At 26.6% G+C, this 24017-nt stretch overlaps 4 protein-coding genes across 4 annotated transcripts; 2 read left to right on the top strand and 2 right to left on the bottom strand.

The window, feature by feature from the left end:
• Nucleotides 1-273: 273 nt before the first annotated feature.
• LOC132929234 (receptor expression-enhancing protein 5-like) lies at nt 274-1009 on the top strand. The gene is made up of 2 exons (XM_060994428.1): nt 274-769; nt 846-1009. Exons 1-2 carry the CDS (start codon nt 274-276, stop codon nt 1007-1009), a joined length of 660 nt encoding a protein of 219 aa, XP_060850411.1.
• A 4126-nt stretch (nt 1010-5135) lies between these two features.
• On the top strand, nt 5136-7707 carry LOC132930781 (cytoplasmic aconitate hydratase-like). Its single transcript, XM_060996827.1, has 7 exons — nt 5136-5446; nt 6379-6614; nt 6684-6820; nt 6890-7037; nt 7104-7226; nt 7272-7457; nt 7529-7707. Exons 1-6 carry the CDS (start codon nt 5353-5355, stop codon nt 7428-7430), a joined length of 897 nt encoding a protein of 298 aa, XP_060852810.1. The 5' UTR covers nt 5136-5352; the 3' UTR covers nt 7431-7457; nt 7529-7707.
• A 1900-nt stretch (nt 7708-9607) lies between these two features.
• Nucleotides 9608-16500, bottom strand: LOC132929929 (vacuolar protein sorting-associated protein 54). Its single transcript, XM_060995572.1, has 19 exons — nt 16174-16500; nt 14860-15118; nt 14649-14771; nt 14483-14585; nt 13878-14056; nt 13667-13809; nt 13308-13407; nt 13060-13202; nt 12825-12954; nt 12480-12743; nt 12106-12182; nt 11891-12034; nt 11602-11797; nt 11402-11534; nt 11208-11301; nt 10886-11148; nt 10588-10768; nt 10369-10521; nt 9608-10288 (listed from the first exon to the last, which is right to left on the bottom strand). Exons 1-19 carry the CDS (start codon nt 16260-16262, stop codon nt 10156-10158), a joined length of 2907 nt encoding a protein of 968 aa, XP_060851555.1. The 5' UTR covers nt 16263-16500; the 3' UTR covers nt 9608-10155.
• Nucleotides 16501-17788: 1288 nt separating this feature from the next.
• LOC132929162 (structural maintenance of chromosomes protein 2) lies at nt 17789-23336 on the bottom strand. The gene is made up of 3 exons (XM_060994304.1): nt 23126-23336; nt 19722-22591; nt 17789-19013 (listed from the first exon to the last, which is right to left on the bottom strand). Exons 2-3 carry the CDS (start codon nt 22582-22584, stop codon nt 18370-18372), a joined length of 3507 nt encoding a protein of 1168 aa, XP_060850287.1. The 5' UTR covers nt 22585-22591; nt 23126-23336; the 3' UTR covers nt 17789-18369.
• Between the last annotated feature and the right edge of the window lie 681 nt (nt 23337-24017).

The raw sequence follows: 24017 nt of genomic DNA, 5'->3' as shown, positions 1-24017 counted from the left end.
AAGTATTAAAATGCAATTTATGTATTTAACTATAGTAACAAAATAACAAAATAGACTTTGCAGAAGAAACATTTTTAAATTCACTATTACTTAAAGTAAATTTTAAATTCATACTAAATTAATTAATTACTTATCTACCTACCTACCTACCTAAAAACAAAGCTATACACCATAATAATCTGTAAAATTGTCGACAATAGACGTAATATTACGAAACGCATTATTAAAAATACTTATAAATTTTATAATTTTAATCACGGCGCATACACCAATATGGTGAAAGACGAACAAGTTAAATTCGTGATGGCCATAATCGACCAAATATTGCACGACACATCGAAACCATGGACGAATTGGTTCGGATGGATGGAGACCCGGACCAACGTACCCAGATTTAAATTACTGATAGGACTTCTGTTGTCAATTTCAATAATTCTGTTCGTTTTCGGGCCTAACGCAATGGTGTTGAGCAACGCAATCGGGTTGATATACCCCGCACAATGGACGGCGTCATTAGTGTTTTGGCCTCCAAAGCGGAAAAATTTCACTCCCGCCGCCGCCGTTGCCGAAGTCCAAAACAAAAAGTTTACATACTGGCTGATGTTCAGTGCGCTGTTGATCGTAGAACAGGTCTGCGGATTCGTCCTATTTCTATTTCCATTGTACATGCTGTTAAGAACATTTTTCCTGGTGTGGTGTTCCGCACCAATCCGAAACAACGGTGCGGCTCTTATATTCAACAAGGTCATATACAAACTCTTAAAGGTTAATAAAAGTCTTATAAACCTATACGTTTAAGTTATTATTACCTAAAATAATGGTTTTATTATTATTCGAATAATTGTTTGGTGAACGACAGCCAACGCGGCAGCCTTTCGTCAAAAGTTTCCGTACTAGTGTCAACAACTTGATGAATCGGCAGAAAGGTCTGCCGAAATTTCGGCCGCCTTGTCGGCCACCCCAACGATCACCTCAGAACACATCTTGGCGGTCGGCACTACGGAAATAAACGTGTATAAATTTAAAATTGTTGTATATTAGCATAATATGTCCACGGTTACTTAGTATAAATTCAATATTCTTTGACATTATAGTCATTTTTTTTAGATATCAAAAGTTTCGTATGTCAAGACAGCAGCTGAAATAGAAAAATAAATCCTATAATATCACAGTTTTATAAAAAAAATATATGATGTATCATATTATTATAATATTTTTATCATCCGTGGCAAACGACAATCGTCGTCATTCGTTGAAGACTATTAATAGTTTTATTGAACAGTCGTTAAACAACAGCCTTTAGTGTATGACAAGGGCTTTCATTTGTATAGAGTATTTTAATAATTCCATTCTGATTTCTGAAGCGCAAAGAAGACGAATGAAGAAATAAGTTAGCTGTTTCTTCGGCGGTGGTGCACGTTTGAACTGTAAATGTGGTACATCTCGATTTCGCCGAATAGCGTTGAAGAATATTTACGTAAGTTTATTTTCCCATAATTTTGGAATATTAAATTTATTTTTTATACTTAAAATAAATATTTATTGACGTGTAAAAATATTTTATTTTCGATCATCCAATGCAATGGTCGGCAACCAGTGGGCTATTGTTACGGCCCGCTGTTCCACCTATATTTAATAAAGTTGATAAAAATAACAAAACTACTACCTACCTCTACCTATATATTTATAATTAAATATTAACAACATTGTAATTTGTAAAAGCTCAAAATATTCTAGTTCAATAATTTTCATTTGGACGTGTACAAGTATAATATTCTATTCTGGGAATTTTTTTCTTAGGGTTCGAAGAATTTTTATCTCGGGTTTTTCATTTACGGTTTTGTTTTTCCGTTAATTGTTATTTTACAATTATAGGGGGCTATTATAATTTATATATTGTGTATTTATACAATTATACCTATAAACTATTTTGATGGGCTACGGTTTGTTTTTTTTTTTTAACTATCAAAATTACGCAATAATTGCACTAAATATGCACTATTTTGTAATTTAAGTAAATAGTTCATGTACAACTCCAATTTTAATAAAGGCTGCCAATTCAGTAGAAGTAAAAACAATAAATTCAAAGCATCTACTTATACACAATTATTGTTTTAAAGCATGTTATTTTTTTCAGCATTTCACCATAATTTTTTTAATTTTATATATTAGAAATTATAATTGTGTATAGTATACAATAATTAATTAATAAATTAAAATTAATGTAACTTGTTTTATATTTATGGTGACCAGATATAAAAATTTTAAAAAAAGGCCATTTTAAAACTTAGCTCCTTCTCTGTCGTAATTGCCCAATGCCTATACTATTCTACCCGTTTTACCAATATTTCCATTGGTCCTTCTATAAAAATTGTTTTTTTTTCATCTGATTACGCTATTTATTTTATTATTATTATCAATTATAAAAACCAATTGTTTGAAATTATAATGTTAACTCATTTAGTGTGTGTCTTTATGATGAAAATACTTTGATATTGAAGAATTTAAAGTAAACACTGAAGTATAAATTATTTTTTATAGGTAAAATTACCAAGTGTAAAATTTAAATATACACGATTTAGTACATCATAAGACGAAACATAAAATATAAATTAATAATCCAATTATAAAAACAGTAAAAATACATAAACACATATTAGCCAATAATAATTTAAAAAAAAGAGTACAATATCATGTATTATTTTTTTCTAATGCTATGATTATTTTAGAGCCGATGCACAACAAAAAAATGAAAATCTTGAATTTGAACGTAATAACTAATAAAGAAAGATTCACCTTTTTGAAGGTACTTTGATAGTAAATTATTTAACTATATTAGTTTTTTAAAAAAAATTTTAATAAATGGACTGTATGTGTACATTTTTAGTGGGGAGCTAAAGCTTTTCTCTCCAAATGCAAATTCTCAGTGAGTTCTGAGCAGATGAGCCATCTAATAATAAAAGTCTAAAAATGTATAAATTAAATAGTTTTTGGAAATATTTAGTTCTCTGTGCAACCAATGGCGATGCGCTTTGATTACCGTGCACCCACACACATCTTTACAACCCCCATTACTCGTATATAGTTTTTGTAGCATTACTGCATACTGTATAAACGTCAATTCCGATAAGAATAACTTTGCTATGACAATAAGTCAACAAACAAAAGTACAGTGTCATACATTGGATAATGTAGGGTTGTAATGTTGTATCTACACCAATCTGTATTTAGTCATAGTCAACTTTATAAATCTAAGAAAAAAAACCCCGTACCAACTAAATACATTATTCGTTATTTTATTATGATTTACATGATTAAATATAGGTAATCATAACATTTATCTTTGTAACATATTTATAAGTATAGCTGAAATCAGCATTTAACATTGTCAATAATTGTCATTTGTCATTTGTATATTATATAATTAAAAAAATGTTAAATAAATTATTTAAATTATATACAAATGACAATTTATTTATTTTTTTAATTATTTTAAATTTTTACCCTTAAACATTTTTTAAATTATGTAGGTACAAAGACAATTATCGACAATATTAAATGTAATGGTTATATTTAATTATGCAAATCATAATAAAATAACGAATAATGTATTTAGTTGATACTGGGCTTTTTATTCCAATGAATGTTGTTAGAGGCTTTTTTTGTGATAACCAACTTTATATTGCCATGTTAAATGTTTTGAAAAATTAAAAATACAAATAATACCAAACAACAACAAAAAATATAATGAATAGTTTATAAAAAAATTCTATAGTAATAATAAGAAAATCATTGACATTTTCATTTGTTTGTTTTGGATGAAATATTTGCAGTTTACCTACATGAAAATGTTTGAATATATCTAAAAATGTTATTAAAACTTAAGAAATTTAATTACTTTCTATTTTAGTTTTCCTAATCATTAATGGCACATTATTATGTATAACAATATATAGATTTTTTAATTATTCAACAATCTTATTTTTTACTGTAATCCTGGCAGCGATGTGTACTTTAGCTAGTATACTTTAAATTATTAAAAACTGTTATTTAAATAGTTACGTAATGTGGTGTAGAAATTAGGTACTATTTTGTATATTAAAAAATAACAATCATTATTATAAGAAACTTTATTTTAATTTTGTTATTTACCCGCGCCTTTTTGTATTAATATTATAATAAATAAAATATAAAATTAATGGTATTATGTAATAATATGCTATTTATACAAAATTACAATAGGTATTCTAAATTATATAATTTAGGTATTAAAAGTATGTTGTACTTAGTATCATTTTAATTTGTAGGGAATACAAATTATTTTAAACAAAATATTAAAGTAAATATTTGTAAAAAAAAAATGTTTTTAAATTTATTTTTCATTGCATTTTATACTTTTTAGTTATAGTAACACAAATTATATTATTTTTAGATTGGATTTAAAGGATTTAACATTAGTCCAGACAAATTGAATGCCAGTTGTGAATTCGAATTCAATAATCAAAAATATACATTAAGACATGGATCAGTTGAGCTCCATTACAACAGCATGTACATTTGCGACTTTTTGAATTTTGTTTTATACATTATTTTGCGGATAATTTGCGTGATTTTGCGGACTAGTTTTCAATTTTTGCGGACAAGTGGTTTTTTAGCAAATCAAAAAAAACTGTTGACATGCTGGTGAAATGAAAAAAACCACTTATTTTATTTTTTAATATACCATAATTTTGCGGATAATTTGCGTAAATGTATGTACTACTTTTTAATTTCTGCGGACGAATAGTTTTTTAGAAAATCAAATAAAATGGTTGATTTGCTAATAAAATTTTACAATTTTGCGGACTTTTCAAATTCACTTGACAAAAATTTTTCATATTATAATAGGTATACCTTATTAAAATTATAATTTTTACAAATCAAACAATTTTTTCTCAAAATTTAAAAAAAACTCATTAGGTACTTTATTTTTTATTAATCTTTTTTAAACATGTTATTATTTTGACTATTAAAACCTGCTTAGTTTCTCAGTTTATTTACGCAAATTATCTGCAAAATTATGGTACATTAAAAAATAAAGTAAGTTGTTTTTTAAATTTTTGCAGTTTTTTTTGATTTGCTAAAAAACTATTCGTTCGCAGAAATTAAAAAGTAATACGAAAATTATCCGCAAAATTATGGTATATTAAAAAATAAAATAAGTGGTTTTTTAAATTTTTGTAGTTGTTTTTGATTTTCTAAAAAACTATTTGTCCGCCAAAATTGAAAATTAGTCCGCAAAATCACGCAAATTATCCGCAAAATAATGTATATAACAAAATTCAAAAAATCGCAAATGTACATGCTGTTGAAATGGAGCTCCAACTATATTTAGCTTCAACGCTGTTGGTCATTGCATACGCGATTGTTGGACGCATGGACATCGACTTTGAAACTGAACCTATAGGTGAGCGTTAAAAATTTTTTCATATAAAACGCAACCTCTATATCTGATTGTTGGGACACTTGACAACTTACGTGGTTGTTGTTATTTAAAGTACCCCTTATTTTTTTATTCTCATCGACTAGATGCCCCGAAAGATAAATTATGGGGAAATTGCATATTTCTCGAATTCTCTAACTCTCCCTTTCATATAATTATATAAATTAAACATTATAAGCATTCAAGCTCCTTAAACAATCACCTATTAAGGCTGTTGGAGTAGAATATTTTGAATATTGGCAACTTATTGTACTTGGAATGTATGTGTTTTTTTATTAAAACTTTTTTTTTGTCATAAAGTGCCGTAGTCAGAATTTTTTTTCGGTGGGGGGCTTAATTTTTGATGGCCAATTATAACTACAAATTAAGTTTGCATTATATTTCTGACAATATAATTCATATAATTATACATATTAATATATTACCAAATCAAGATCAAGTAGGTGTGATAGAATGGCGTTGCTTTATCACCACAATTCACAAACAATTAATGAGTTTTTTTAGCTATTTTCCGTATTCGGGGCAGCGGGTAATCACGGCATCAAACATATAAAATTGTATTTTCAAAAAAATTAATAAAATTATTGTAGCCTGACATTTCTGGGGGGAGCTTAAGCTCGTAGGAACCCCCTGACTATGGCACTGAAGAACATTATTACGTTAGTATGACAGAGTTAAAATCACATACAATTTTAAAATATCCCATTTTTAAACGCTCCTTAAAATTGTCCATCAAATATATTTATCTACTTAAACTGTTAAAAGAGAAACATTTTTCGAGTACTACCAGTGGTCCGATTTAAAAAATATATATATTTTTTTTTATTGAATTTAGTAGGTACACATTTTTATTAAAATAGAATTAATTTAATGTATTATTATTTATATATTTTTAGGTAATGATAGAAATGGTAAACCAGTATTTTTGATAAATATTTGGCCATCTAGAGCATTGATCCAAGCTGTTGAAAAACAAAGTGTAATTCCTGCAATGTTCCAAGATGTCTATGCTTGCATTGAAAATGGTTCTAATGCTTGGCAATGTTTACAAGCCCCAGACGGCCAAATATACCCATGGGATGTATCATCTATTTACATAAAAAACCCTCCGTTTTTCAATGGCATGACAAAGGTATAAACCATAACATAATAAATAGTATGAATAGTTCTCATAGTTTCAACACAAATATTTATTGTTTAGACATTACCTGGTGTTCAATCAGTGAAAGGGGCCCATGTATTATTGTTTCTTGGTGATTCTGTAACAACTGATCACATTAGTCCAGTTGGTAGTATTGCAAGAAATAGTTCTGCAGCTCGTTATTTAGCTTCGAGAAAGTGAGCTTAAGCATTTTATTAATTTCAATAATTATATATGTTAAAAACTAAAATTCCAATTATTTTTAGTATCACTCCTAAAGACTTTAACTCGTATGGCTCAAGACGTGGAAATGATGATATTATGACTAGAGGAACGTTTGCTAACATACGATTAGTAAATAAGTTGGTGAAGAACACTGGACCAAAAACATTGCACATTCCTAGTGGACAAGAGGTTATACATATTCTTAATCTAATACTTTTTTGTTGAACTACCTAATTATTATTTGTATATTTTTAGTTGAATGTCTTTGATGCAGCTCAAATTTATGCTAAAGAGGGAAGACCGCTCATTGCTATTGTTGGCAAAGATAATGGATCAGGTTCATCAAGAGACTGGGCAGCAAAAGGACCGTTTTTACTGGTAATATATTTATATAATTTTCTCTTTAATTTAAATTGTCTATAGGGAATTAAAGCTGTGATTGCTGAATCTTACGGACGTATTCATCGTTCCAACTTGGTTGGTATGGGAATAATTCCATTGCAATTCCGTTCCGGAGAAAATGCTGAAACATTAAAACTTACTGGTCATGAAATATATGACATAGATATTCCACAAAACTGAAAACCATTGCAAGAAATCCAAGTGAAAGTAAATAATAAATAAAAACAATGTTTTTGGGAATTTATTTTGTAGCTTATTTATTTATTTTATTTTTTTAGACCAACACAGGTGTTGAGGTGTCACATTCAATGCCATTTTGCGTTTTGACACTGAAGTGGATATACTATATCATAAACATGGAGGCATTTTTAACTATATGATAAAAAAAAATGCTTTAGAATCAATAATTTAATCTGTGAATGAATATTAATAAAATTTATATATAAATAAATATTAATCGCCCATGCTAATTATTTTTTTTTCATATTACTTGTGTATTTTAAATATTCATATTTTTATGTTTAAATAATTAGGTATGATATTTTAACACAACTCCACAGTCCACCTTTAGGCTTTTGATTCTCTATTTCAAAAATAACTAATCAATAGCTTAACTAACCATGAAGTTAAATCCAATTAAGATAAAGTAATACCTATTGATAAAATATAAAATGCATTGAAAATCTAACAACCATATACTATTAATATACTATTGAACAGGGGTCCTCAACCTTCTTAGACTACCTAGTGACTTACTTTTACTAATCAACAGCTCATCTAAAATGAAATGCAATAAAGATAAAATGCATTAAAAACCCTGACAACCATATACTACAACAGTAGATAGTTATAGACAGATATTATATATTTTATAGATACTATAGAATATAGTTAGTTTTATTGGTTCTTGGTTCAGTACTCTTTTGGAGGTTTACCTTGCGCTTTGATCAACTAGTGTTTGTCATTGCCAAGATAAAACAGTCTCTAGTTTTTATAAGTTTTTAAATTCTTTATTATGTAAGTAAATTATTTTTTGTTTTTTCATGTTTGTGAATATTTTTTATGAAATGGTTAACTAATGTAATTGTAATTGTCAATGTGGAAACATATTTACATTTTTTAAAAATCAATTGTTATCAAAAAAATCTTTATAGGTAAATATAAAAAAAATTCCACATTCTTCTACTAAGAAAATATAAATATTGGTTCCATCACAGCTCATTTACTGCTCCATATAAAAATATAAAATTATGGATGAACATTATTTAAAAAACCATAGTCTCACACATCTATCTCCTGTGTTGTAGTTTTTTTCCGTGTAATATTATCATCCGACATCCAATTCTAATATGTATCATTTAGATGACCACAATTATATTCTTCCTAATCTTATAGAAGTGAACAGTAAGTACTTTTTCAAATATACATTTTACAAATAACATAAAAAACTAATCAACAGATATATCCTACATACACAATTGACACTAGTGCTGCAGCAACGACATTTCCAGAACCATGTATATCCAGTACTGCAGTATCTTTATTACAAGTAACTAATTAATTATACATTTATTTAATTTTTTATATATTATGTAACTGTACAAAGTTGTATTCAACATAACGATTAGGTACTATGTAAAACTTGTATTATTGGATAAAAATTGGATTCAAATGAAATTACACTGTTTTTTAAACATTTTTTACAGCATATTTAGGTATTTTATTTTCTAATTATTTTCAGGAATCGTGTACTAATCCATTTTTAAGCTGTCAAAATAATAATTCTCAAATGCAAAATGTTAAGGTACATATGCTATTTTATATTGGCTTTTTATTGTTTTAAAAATGGTTATAACTTAATTATTAATGTATGTTAATAACAATACTGGAAAGAAAATATCTGTAACTGGTATAGCCATATTAAAAGATAATAACAGGACAAAAAATATCACAATTGATAAAGAAAACGAATCTTATTTTGTTATAAAAAAAAAAACAAGTAGGTAAAATAGATAATTAGAACTGTGTTGTGCTCATACATGTAACTGCAAACATTTAAAGCACACATGTAATTGTTTATAAGTGTTAAATATCTTGGTGTTATTTTTGATTATGGACTTAACTTTAAAGGACATATTTCTTATGTATTTAGCTCTAGCACAATCTATTTTGTGACCATTAGTTACTTAATCAAAATAATTTAGTTCAATCCAGAGAAATTAGAAATATCAAACACGTAGCACTTATGATTTTTGAACTCAACAATACAAATCTTATTCTGTTCGAATGAGTAAAAACTCATTGTCGAGATTATATTAATTTCATTTTGTTGAATATTAAGGATATATTAAACAGGAAAATGTAGAAAAATTTTAATAAAATTATTAATAACATAGGCAATACAATCTTAAGTCTTCAATATTATGCTTTTATAGGCCAATATTTTTTCTGACCAAGCATATTCAGTCTTTGAACATGACACCAACTGACTAAAATAATGAAATACAATGTTGAAAAACAATAACGATTAATATTCTTATAAACATCCCAACTATGAAAAACCAAAAAAATAAAATAAGGAATAATAGTAGTAACTAATACTAGAAAAAATAATACATATTTTTGTAATTGATTGTAAGGTTAAATATAAATGTATAACTCCACTCTAATTATAAAAATACCAATAAACCAATAAACCAGAAAAAAAAAATTTGAATAATTCAACAAAACAAAATAGCTAATACAATAAAAATATATGTAGTATTGGACCATTATTACATTGGTTTATTGGTAATTTTTATATTAATCAGTACATGGATAAAATTATTTTTAAAACAATTTTTATGTTTACTCATTAAAAATAGGTACAAATTTGTTCAACTCAATTTTTTTCTGTATAATTTTATTAATGACTGTTGTTCGTTGAAAAATTTTCATTCCATATATCATTCATCGACTGCAATGCCATTTCTTCTTTGGGTAATGCGTCTATGCTTTCTAATGACTTAATGTAAAACATTAATTCTGACGACACAATTCTAAACATTTTAAAATTTAACAACTAATTAATTATAACTGAATAACTCTAAAACTATATAAATAAAAATATTTAAATTACCCGCGTAAAGGTCCGTCATTATTAGTGTTGTCCATTTTTTTTATGCATTCGTGTAGAATTTCTTTGAATGTTATATGTATTCGTCTATACAAGTATTGAATTTGAATTTTAGGCAGAATACTTGCTATGGCCTCGTGAAGTTTACATATATGCCTATAAAATAAAATAAAACAAAATATTAAAATTATACAATTTACTACCTTGACATAATTTTCCTACTTGCAAATAGTTTGAAACGATTTGGATGGAATAGGAGGTTTAGCTTCCCAGTTTGACATTTGCTGTATGATTATCTGTTTTACAATTTCATTCAGTTTGTCTTGTACATCTTTAATGTGTTTTGTCATATCATTTTTAACTCTGTTTAATATTGTGTTTACTTGAGATTCTTCTAAAAACCCTAAAAATTTAATGCAGAATAAATAAATAGTACAGAGAACAAAATGAATTTCTTTTGATCATTTTACTTGGTGTAGTATTGTTACAAATATAAGTATATTGAAACAATGATAATTACTAGAAAAATGTGTTTGTATGTAAGGTACAATCCATAATAATAATTGTAAAGCTCTAAGTGATAACACCAAATTCGTGCACGTTATTCTTTTCAGACCAGTTTTGTTTGATATTGCCTTTGCTTGAATTACCAAATAATGTGATCTAGAATTATATTCTCTTAAAATTTCGCACACATAACGTAATAAACTTTGAGCGGCCAAATTTATCTCGTCAGCCTTTGTACAGTATTCAGCTACCATTTGAATCAAAAGTAACACAGTCCTAAAATTATTGTTTGATTATATTACTCTGATTTTATTAACAAAAAATTATACACTTACCCAACCACTGCAAAACTTTCATCATTTACCATCAATATCTGAGCTGGTTTAGTGGGTGTCTTTGGCGATAATGATTTGGGCACTGAAAATTGACCTGAAAAAGTATTACATTACATTTTTTTAATTTTACTTTATTAACTTACAAAAATTATCCATATTAATCAAGTGTAAATTTAAATAATCAGCATAAATACCAGTAGTTTGAATGTATTCGACTAAATGTTGAAATTCTGATGGCACAACTGTTTGCCGCCAGTTTTCACTATCTAAAATTAATTGCAGTTTGTTGATTTTTTCGGTGTGAAATTTTTTAATGAAATTGTTGGCCTGGAATATATTATATGTTTGTAAGGATTATAACCTAATATTGAAAATTGGTATTCAAGAATACAACCTCTGATTGCATGGCAGTCTGCAATATTTTAAACCCAACATCTTGATTAGGACACACTTCTACATAACATTCACTTAATTGTTTTATACATTCGGATAATCGCAACAACTGTTTTTGATCTGATAAACAATAATTTCTGGATTCATCATCTCCATTAAGTTGTTCGGTTATACCATTTACTTGTTCACTCACAGCACTATTGGAAACATAAATAAAATATTAAATGAATAATTTTATTTTCTTAATACTTATATGTTATAAACATATTTATTTAATAAAAAGCACATACTTGGCACTTGAACTTTTAGAAACTAATTGAGCATATTTAACAACAGCACACTCAGTTATTGAGTTTAAAAGATTTGTCAGCTTTGCTCTGACTTTGATATAATCTTCTTCAGTTAAGTTGTAGTCAAATGATGGTTCTTCTAAACTAAAATTAATTGCATTTAAGTCACTGAATAAATAAATATTGTTCATGAAGTCAACAAATTAATATCTTACTCAATAGTATTTTCATTAGGACTATTCAACTTGTTAGCGCTAACATTAAGAGCATGTTGCATGATATTATATCCTGCCTAAAATACAAATACAAAGATGTCATACAATTTGGTTACATATTTATATTTATGTTTATTACATTTTCAATAATAAATTATTTTTGTTAAAATTAAAATGTTTAAATAGAATAAGTTCTTCTAAAAAACTAAACCATAAGCAATAGAAACTAAAATTGAATAATACTAAGCAATACATATTTAGTTTATTGATTGTAGAAAAATTAAATTCAATAAATAATTTCCAAAAAGTATTGATCTAGAAAAATTAATGTTTCAAATAAAGGTAAAAATAAATTTAATAATCTTTTAACTAACCTTTATTCTTCGTAAAAGAAGAGACAATGTGAAAGAACAGTCTTCTAGCATATTCAACCATTCGTTAGTAGTTAAACAGTGCAAATAACTTTCTAAATTTGATGACTGATTGATCTGATGATCAACATCACTATTTGCAATTGTATCTATAACACTTTTTTTAATTGCAGCACTTATTGCTGTTTCACATTCTTTACTGTATGCTTCTAAAAATGCCCAGTTTTTACGTCGTAACATCCCCATAAGTATTGAAAATAATTTGTCCTATTAAAAAATTGACAAACAATTAAATTAGTAATATTATTTTACTGTTTAAATGAAGCTTAAAATTAAAAAAAAACATACTTTTTCCAAAACCTCGAAGTCAGTACCAACTAATGGACGATTGAGGTCTGCTGATGAACATCGTTCAAATTCCCCAGCCATTAATGCATCTATCATTTTAATAATTTCATTTAATTCTGAAGTCAAATGCCTGAAATACATTTTGAAATAATGGAAAATTATTACACTATTCAAATGTCACTTCTACAAACAATGTTTTAAAATGGTTATAATTATAAATAATAATAATTAATACCTGAAGCAGTGGACCCCAGAAAGTTCCTTAGATAATAGATCCTTAGTGGTATAAATTAAGTCTAAAGCAGCAACATAATCAGCAGCTGACAATAATACTTGTATTGTTGTTTGTGTGTGATATACTGTAGCCATTAATTTCAACTATTAACAATTAAAATAAGATTAGATGCATGAAAAAAAAAAGTTATAAATATTTTAATTATATTGCCACATTATACGATTATATAATTATTATTTTATTCGTACCTTTTCAATAATATTGGTATGATTTAAAATGGTGGTTTTAGTTTTTAAAATCGTCAACGGTTTTGATACAAATTTTTCATTTACTTGTCTGATTCTACAACTAAATAAATAAACAAACATTATATCAAACATTTATTACTTTTAATTAATAAAATAATAAAATACAATAAGTTCAATGCGATTAACTGGCGGTAAAACAGCTTTTAACAACAAAAGGTGAATTACAACTGGTTTATTACTTTTAAGAATATATTCTTAGACTACTTAGTATTTTATGACAAACATAAATATTAATGTATAAATATTAAAAAAAAATAGTAAGATATTAATGATAATATCATAATATATAATTTACATACCGTAGGTTTTGAGCTAGTTGTATTGATAGACGAATTTGTTCCATAAGAGTATCGTGTGATGTCATTGTATGAAAAAATGCTTCTGATTTTGAACTTACTTGTTGTGCAATTTTTACCTCTACAGTATCCAAATAATGGCTCAACTAAAAAAAAACAATATCAAAAATATCAAATTCAATTAACACAGCACAAAATAAACATTTAAAATTACCTTTTTCTCGTGAATAGATTTATCAGATATTCTAATATTAGCTGTATCAACATTGGCATGGGTATCTGATGTGAGGAATATATTGGGAAACACGGTAAATAATGTTTCACGTTTACTGAGATCAAAATGAGGCTCCAAAAATATAGACGGAACCTCAGATAAATCATAATTGACCCTGTCTAAAAAGTAATATAACATTAAACATACATATAATTTTGCTAAATTTTGCTTCAAAAGCAATTTAGATCTATAAAAAAAATTCACAGTAAAAAAGAAAAAAGTTGTTTCAGTATGTTGGTTACATACATTTTATTATATACTCATAACATTACCCAGCCACTTTACAAACTGTAAAACAAAATTTTTCATCTCTTCGCCTATTAAAACATTTGGATGCGATCAAAATAATTTTCATTTAATTTTTGAATTCCAATAAAAAACCTTTGTTATAAAATTATTTATTATGATTCAATTACTAAAGAATTAATAATTATAACAAACAAAACTTTGTAATTGATTTACTTTAATAAATAAATTAGTTTATTTTCTCATAGTTTTTTTCCTTAGACTTGTTTTAAATACATAATTTATGTTTTCATTCTTACCTGTTGATTTAGTTAAACGTAAATTCGGAAATTGCTGAAGGATTTCAGAAGGATAATCCTGTTTATCTTTTTTTTGCTGATGTTCCACATGTTTTTTATGTCGCTAGAATTTAATAGTTCACACAAATTATATTCAAAATACTGAAAAAATGACTACATTACTTACTTTTGGTATACGTTTAAGATAAGTTTGAAAGTATTGTGGCCTTACTACAGGCAAATGTTGAGGTGGAGGAATTGGACTTGTATCAGTGAATTTATCACCCCATATCTTAGTAAAAAAATCTTTCTAAAAAGAAATGAAAATTAATTTTTATTTTTTTACATACATAATTTAATTTTTAATAAAAGATATTTATTAAAAAACATAAACTTACAGATCGAGGCCGCCTTGGATCGTTTAAAACAGTAGCAAGACTTTGGGAGGCCGAATAGAAATTCCATTCATCTGATGGCCGTTTATTATCTGATGTCTTACGATAAGGTACGACACAATTAACTGAATGGAAAGCATGGTTTTGTACAACATGTATTTTGTAATCAGATTCATTAGACTTTTTGCAGCAAATTCTAGTGGCACCATACTCACAAAAATATTGACCATCTTTTCTTCTGCTATGCACATCATATAAGTGTCTATAAAAATAATTTTAAAAAATTGTTAGATATTTGAATGTAGTAATGCATCTTTATTAATTACCATAAATAAATAATAAAAAACAAAAATTCAAAATTGATTTATCTACTCTTAAAATTTTATAAATTTTATAATACATTGCTATCTTTATATTGCATATAATACCTACATGTATAGGTACCTACAATAATTAAATTATTAATACAAAGTCTATTTATTGTTAAATTAGGTATTTAATCTTAGTATGATTTATTTCAATTTCAGTAAATTTAACAAATATTTGGGTAATTTCTATTTAATGTATTTGAGTAAAAATGTATCAATTGAAATAGTCATACACATACAAATAAAATACTATAAACAAGCAATTGTATATTTATGTTGATTTTGTTAAATGAATACATTGTTCAATAACTTTGTAAAAGTTCTGTATGTCTATATACCAATAAATATATTTATTACTTAATTAAAAATTATAAAATAGTTATGAATCAATAAAATATAATATTTATTTACATTTTTATACAATATTTTAGAATAAAAAATAGAGATCTATTGAAATGTCCACTATTATAAAAAAAAATTTTAAAAAAAATTGCAATACAATTTTTTACATAACCTTGAGTACAAAAAAAAGTATTATTACATTACTACAATGTGATTCAAGGCACCATATAATATTACTGAAACTTGACAATCCCAAATAAATGTAAAAGACAATTTTAATTCAATATTTTATCATTTATCAGGCTTGAAATACTTAGATAGACCAAGTAATTTACCGAGTTTAATGCAGTGGGCAAGACTAAATTTTTCAGTATTCAGTATCAAATTTAATTTTTTAAATAATTTTAACAGATTTAGGGCTGGTAAAAGATTTAAGACTCAGTGGGACTGTATTTACCATTTACGTATTGTAATTAACTATATCAAAAATTAGAAAAATTATTCATGTAAATATAACTGTGAATGAGAACAAAAATGAGGAAATGTCAATACAGTAATTTTATCAAATTGACCATTTGATGTATAGATCTAATATTGAAGAACTTACCGTTCAAATTGATGCAATTGTTCAAACGTGGCATTTTGGCAAAATCTGCACTTCTGCCAGATTGGTTCTCTGGTCACAGCCCTATCCATAATAACACCAATAACATATTTTATGATTTTAGATGGGTGTACAATAGTGTACTGACGTTTGGTCAACAGGTGGACTGACAACTCGTCGCCCTAAGACGTAGGACGTAATATTTTTGTACCCTAGGAATTCAAGATCCTACAGGAAGTGTATTAACAGATCAACTTTTTAAGTAACAATACTCAATACTGTTAACAGTTTAACTCAAAAATTTTGTGGAAACTTGGAAATATTGTCTAAATGTTATCAGTGACGTCGAATTCTGATAACAACAAAAATCGATAACAGATATTACACAACTTAACACTTGTCTTATCAGTTGACACTGGATTATCAGCATTCGTTCATTCAGCAATTCAGCGACATAATAGAATAATAAATATTATAGTTTATAGTTTTTATAATATTAATATTCAAGGTGAATTGATACACCTTGATTATATTATATTATACAGACTAAATACTATAAGAGAGTAGAACTAGAAGAAGGTTTACAATTTACATTACAAAATAGCTAAAATGGATAATATAATCCATGTTTATTGTTTAGGAGAGGAATCAAGGCTTGATAAGTGCTTAATACCCCATCGGTAAATAGTACTATAGCCATTTTTACTTTTTATAAATATTAATTCATCAAAATCTAATGTTAAACAAGTATTTTCTTAATTCAAAGATAATCCTTAATTACCTTATGATGGTTTTACACAAAATATTAGGTAACCTAAATACTTGATGTATCACCTAATATTTTGTCTAGAACTATTAATACTTATGTATACTGAGTGATGCGTTTTTGAAAAAACATTATTTTTCATAATTTCCAGTCGAAATGAAATACAAAGTTTTCAAAATATATTATTTAATATTGATTATCTTTTTAATTTTTTACGATACGCCACAAAATGTTGGTCTACTACTCTACTTACCTAAACTTTTAACTCATAAGCTACTCATTCGGATTTTTATGTATCAAAATACTATGAAAAAAGAAATTAAAAATATTAAAAATTATAACAATAAAAAAAATATTTTTTTTTAAATGTTTCATTGCAACTGATAACTATGAAAAATTTGAATAACATTCATAGATTTTGAAATAATGAATGTTTGATAAGAGAATCACTCATTTATAGGATATATTAAATTGAAAATCATTTTATTACAATCAGCTAGATTTTATAAGTACTTAACCAAACACTAAGTATCACAGTCAATTTTTACTTTGAAATGAATAATTTGAATTCTGATTAAATTTAGTTTTGCTCAAAATATTATAATTATGAAAAACACAATGTTATGCATTAATCTTATAATCCTAAATTCTATTTGTGAATTTTAAAACATTAAGAACATAAACGTATAGTACTAAAAGGTATTATTATTTTTTTTTTTTTATATTTAATAATAAACGGATCAGTTAAGTTCATTAAAGCATAAACCAACTATTTTGACCCTAAACCAAATTTACAAGTAAAACAAATTACAATTAATGTATCGTCATATAACAATCAATAAAAAAAAAAAATAACCAATGTAAATTTTAAATTTACTAAAAATAAAAGTGCAAGACATATTTTGTTCTCTTCATTTATACTCAATAATACCACTAAATTTTAAGTTCTACAATTTAAAAATGTAAAATGTTTGGTATTTGTATTTTATATTATTACATATTTATAAACGTACATATAAAACTTGTATATACATAATTGTAAAGAAAGTTAAGTATAAATTAACTATGTCTATATATTTGAAAAAAAAAATATTTGTACGAAAAATAGCATAATATTAAAATCTATCATCTAAAACATTGTAGCTGTACTTTTAAATATCAAAACATGAATAAAAAATTTAATTATAAAATAAATGTATATAAAAAAAAAATTGAAATGCCTTGACAAATGCTTATTAGGTGATTAATTAAAGTAATATTAAAAATTAATACAAGGTATGTTAAACTAATGAATACAATTTTGGAGCATAGAGCATAGCAGAAATAAAGGAAGCAAATCAAACTACCTTTATACTATGTAAGTTGGATACAACTGTTAATTTTATAACTCTGTTATAATATTATATAATAAAAAAACAAATTCAATATTAAATTTATGTTTGATTACAAGTAGTTCTTGTTACTGCAGAAGATCCATCAACAAATTTTGTTCTAAACAAAACATTAGCATTGCTAAACATTCCATCCTTGAGCGATACTACAATAAATTGGGATTGTTTAAAATGTTGTTTCAACATTTTGCCTATGTTTTGGGTATGAGAAAGATCTAGAGCAGCATCTACTTCGTCCAAAATGTAAAGAGGAACTGGGTTGAACAGCAACATTGCTAAGACTAAAGACAATGCAACTAAAGAGCGTTGCCCACCGCTTAGTTCTTCTAAACTTTCTTTCCATAGTCCATTAAATGCAACACAAATCTCTAAGCCAGCTGTGATGTCATCTACGTTTGTTTGTTTTAAACGAGCTTGGGCACCAGGTAATACACTACTAAATATTTTTCCAAACTCTATATTCACACGATTTGAAGCATGTTGTAAATGGAGACGTTTTTTTACTTCTAATTCTTCAATTATTTCATTAATTTTAATTTTATCCTTTACAATTGTTTCCAGTTTTTTTTGAAGTCGCTTATACTCTTGAATATGTTTATGAAAGTTATTCAATTTTCCGGGATCTACAACTTTTGCTAATTGGTCATACCTAGCTTGCAGTTCATTGACTGACCGAATGCATTCCTCTGTGAACAAATAATATATAATTATTTAAACTATTCAAAATACTTATTGATTAACATATTATGATGTATAAATAATATGAGCTATTTCATTAATTCTATAAGCCTACAATTATAAACTAACACCAAACACACACATTACTTTGATGAGTATACATATTATACATCAGTTATTCTAATTATTGTTTAATTACTAATTATTTTTGGGAATATTTTACTTTAAATAAAATATGATAAGAACATAATACTGACATTTTTTAGAATACTTATGATTATAAAGTATGTTAGTGCGTGTTTTTACATTTTTATTGCTGAGATTTACCCAGACATAAAAAACAACTAGATAGTCAACCTCATGATATATTGAAGTCCACAGTCATATTGTAAAAGGGCAATGTTTACAAAATTCTAGTATTATACGAAACTGAAAATAAATTCGTTATTTGTATTATTATCACTCAGTATAGGTAAATTATTTATTGAGTTATTTTGTAAACATTGCCCTGTTGGCATATAGCCGCATGACTTCAACATTCCTATGGGAATATTATATGCAATCCACATATTTAGTTTTATAGGTCTATGGGCTATCATAACCAATACAAAATCAGCATTGTTTGTTGAAAACAAAAAATTATCAATACTTATAAATAACCCAAATTATATTATTCATCATTGTAATAAAAAATGGTATACTATGCTGTATCTTACCAGATTTAAAATTTATAAAATCCATTTTAAGTGCCATTTGTTTTTGTTCGTCGGGTAATCTCTTATCAATATCCTTAAATTTTTCTTGAGCAGTTACTGATCCATTAGTCACTTTAGTCATTTCTGAAGAAAGCTCAGCCAGATTAACTTTACCAGTTGAAATTTCTTCCATCAATTTCTTGTAATAAAATTTATTTTGATGAATTGCATTAGAATTTTGCATTGCAATTTCTTTTTGAGCTTCATATTCTTTAGATGCCTCCTTACATTTATCATCAGCTATTTCTAGTTCAGACATCAATGTGAGAAGTTTTTCTTCAAGTTGTTTCTTCTCCACATTTAACTCGACCAATTGATTTTCTTCTTCTTGCATCTGATCAGTTAAATCTTTTATTTCAAGTTCTAATTTGTTGTAGTTATTTTTTTTTTTATCATATTCAGTTTTGTTTTTTTTTATTTTTTCCAAAATATTTTTTCTAGTGTTTTCTGCATCACTTAGCTGTTTTTTTAGAATATTTTCAGCATTTTTCATTTTGTTTTCTAAGTCTTTAATTTTTTTTTGCAAATCTTTTTCATTAGCTTTGCCTTCTGCCAACTTAGACTCTAGTTCTGCTATTTGCTGATTAATTTTATTAAATTCAGTAACTTGTTGATGAGGTTGTCCTAAATGTACATCTGATCTAATTTTTTCCAACTCCTCTTGAACAGAGATTTGTCGATCTTTAAGCTGTGCTACCTTTTCTGACAAATTATGCATGGCTTGCAAACTATTATCCACCTTTTCAAATTCAACTTTTTTTGCTTGGAGCTCTAATGAAACTTCATCTTGTTTCGCTATTGATTGTAAAATAAGCCTTTGAGTATTTGCTCCACCAGTAAGACTACCAGAAGGATTGAAATGATCACCCTCCAAAGTAAAACAATGTTTATTGACTCCCTGGTCAAAACAAACTTTTTCAGCAATTCCCTTGGTAGTACATATAAATGCTTGTCCAAATACCCACTGTATAGCTTTTAAGTGTTTTTTATCATATTTAATAAGTGACATGGCAGGAAAAACTTGATCAGCTCCACCAATTTGCTGAGCTCTACTTATAATTTTAGGATCCAAACTATTAGATTTGATTTTACTCAGAGGAATAAAATTCACACGACTTGAAAACTTATTGGTTTCTAAAATATCTTTACCAACAGTATCATCTTCAACAACAATAAAGTATAATTTACCTCCAGCCAAAGTTGTTAATGCAAGCTCAAATCTAAAATCAATAGGCGTAAATAAACGGCAAATAAGCCCATGCACTTTACGTCGATCAAAATTAGGTCTTGGATCATTGTATCTAAAGAATAAACTCGGATTGTTCGATTCAAACGATTCAGTTTTTGAACTTAAATTGCGTACTTCTCTGAGTAAATTATCACGACTTGATTTCAAATTATGATGTTGATTTAATGCTTCACTAGCTTTTATATATTCATCCTTAACTTTCTCATATTCTTTTTCTTTAGCTGTTAATTGAGCCATTTGTATATTATACGTTTTTTGTGCTTCTTTCATACCAGTTAAGTGTTCATTTAACTTTTTTTTTAATCCATCAATTTTAATTGCACATTGTTGGTTTTCTGTCTGCTGGTTTTGTAATTCTAAATTATATTTATTAATATTTTCCTGCACTGAACCATTATCTTCATCACCAAATATATTTCCTGAATTTAATGATCGTATTTTTTTATCAATCTCATCCAAGTCATTTGTATTTTTTTTATTCTCTTCTTCTACACCTACATTCATCTTATTAAAGTCTTCCATCTCTTTTTTCTTTGCTTCATAACCTTTCTTACTATTATTAATTTGTTTTTCAAGATCTTTAATTTTTTTAACTTCAACATTTATGTTTGTTTTACATGCATTTACCTGAAGCTGTACTTTGTCTTTTTCTTTTTCTATTTCTTCAAGTTTAACTTTTAATTTATTCAAATTAGTTCCACCATTTATTTTCAGCAATTCCTCATTTTCTTTAATTTGTTCCTCCATAGCTTTTACCTGAATTTTTGATGTTTCTATCAATTCTTCTTTTTCCTGTTTTAAAATATTTAGTTTCTTAAGATCGTCAGCTAATTTATTTACTGTTTTCATTAATTGCACATAATTCCAATTATCAAGCTTTTCCTTTAATATTCTTAACTGACCATGAACCATATTTAATTCTTCCAACATCTGTTTTTCTTTTTCAATAGTCTCCATAGTTGGAAGAATCTCTTCATCGGCAACATCTCGCATTTCTTTTAATTTGTTATCTTTCTTGCCCACTGTCATTTCAAGACTTCTTTTCTTAGACTCATACATGTTAGTCCCAGCAGCCTCTTCAATCATAGACAATATTTCTATAGGTTTCATATTTAATACTTTTGTAATTCTACCTTGCATAATAATGAAATGAGGATTATTGACATTCATTTGTAGAGAATTAAAAAAATCCATAATTTTTTTAGCCGGTACAGTAAGACCATTAATCCTATAAGTATTTTTAGAACCCATTCCTACTTCTCGTGAAATGACAATTTCATCGTTGTGTGTATAATGTGGAGCAGACCTTGATTTGTCTTTATTGTCAAAAGTGATAGTGACAGTAGCTGTATGAACTCCAGCCTGTCCACTTTTATAAATAACATCTTGCATAGTTGAAGCACGTATAGTGTTCATAGCTGATATACCCAAAGTAAAACATATTGCATCCAAAATATTTGACTTCCCTGTACCATTTAAGCCAGTTATAGCATTGAATTCTGGATCAAAATCATTCAACTCCACGCGTTTTCCATACGACTTAAAGCCGTCAATGACCAAGGATTTTATATGCATTATAAATCTGGAAAAAAAATATACTAATGTTAATAATAGCCTATTATTTAGTCTAACAAATTTATAACAAAATAACTAAACTTAAAATTAATTTTTATTAATTATAATTATTAATAATTATTAGTTATTATATTTATTATTATTTTTTGTGGTCATCTGTGTGGTTTTAGATTTGGACTTCATTTAGATAGGTGCCTACACAGCTACTTGTTTAAAATACTTCAATACGCAATTTGCATTCTCAATCCTTTTTAACCACAAAGCACAGACTATATGAAAATATAGTTTCATATAGTCTGTAGTATGGTATCTCTAGCCATGATTTCTGTTACAGTCGCCATAGTCTTACTTAACTTTAATTATCAATTTTGTTATTTTATAACTATTAGTTATATAACCTACATCCTACTTATACATTTATTATAACTTAATAGTTTAACAATATAGTTGGTTTTCTGATAATTACTCTTTTACAACAGAAAACCAAATTAATTGAACAGTGTAAAACATATAATAATAATTGTGTAATAGGGTTACTTACTCTTAGGCAAACGTAGTAATGAAAAACGAAATCATAACATCAAAATCAATAACTGAGTAACTGTTAATAACAACCTATAATATTATGAATTTGCTTTAAAGTTTACTTGAATACTTGATTTATCGTCGGACACAAATATAAATTAATTGTAGATTTGTAAAACCCACAAACATGAAACTTAAAATATAATATAGTGTTATCAGATACATAGCTTTAACCGCCATTTTACCGCAACGCAAAAGGCAACATTTGTTATCATAACAAAAAAACACAGAACGAGCCTTAGAGTAAATATTTAACGAGCCAAAAAAAATTTATGTTGGCTACACCGGATCAACGCGGGAATATAAAAAATTAATTGTTATAAATATTTTTATTATGATTATTTATTTGGAAAAAAAATTACATATCCTAATTATATAACTCAACCATTCTTTAAATTAAGAAGTTAGTCCAAACAATAAAATTCATGAAATAACACAAATAATTTATTGATGTACTGAAATTGTGTTTTTAAGTACCTATACCCAGGGGCGGAGTGGTGGGAACCAAATCCAGACCGGGAAATTAAAATTTATCCAGGCCACCCACCAAAAGAATTTGTTTTTCTATTTACCTATTTCAAAACTATTATATCAATAGATTTTATTTGAATACTACTTTCAGTATTTTAGAAGTATTTCAATCACAATTTAACTATTTCTTTTAACTTATGTCTTCTAACGCATTAGGATATATTATATTATTACCTATATTTAAATTGTAATGTATCGTTATTTTATGCGATTTCGTAAAAAATGTAATTTCATACGCTCATAAATTTTTTTTCTATATTGTGCTAAACTGTTGCGGGGTTATGGCCTGTGTCCCACTGTGAAATTTTTAAGTTAAA

This window comes from Rhopalosiphum padi, chromosome 4 (genome assembly GCF_020882245.1).
Source record: "Rhopalosiphum padi isolate XX-2018 chromosome 4, ASM2088224v1, whole genome shotgun sequence".
NCBI lineage: Eukaryota > Metazoa > Arthropoda > Insecta > Hemiptera > Aphididae > Rhopalosiphum > Rhopalosiphum padi.
Note: the sequence above shows the minus strand (reverse complement) of the source record. Positions and strands in the feature narration are given on the sequence as shown.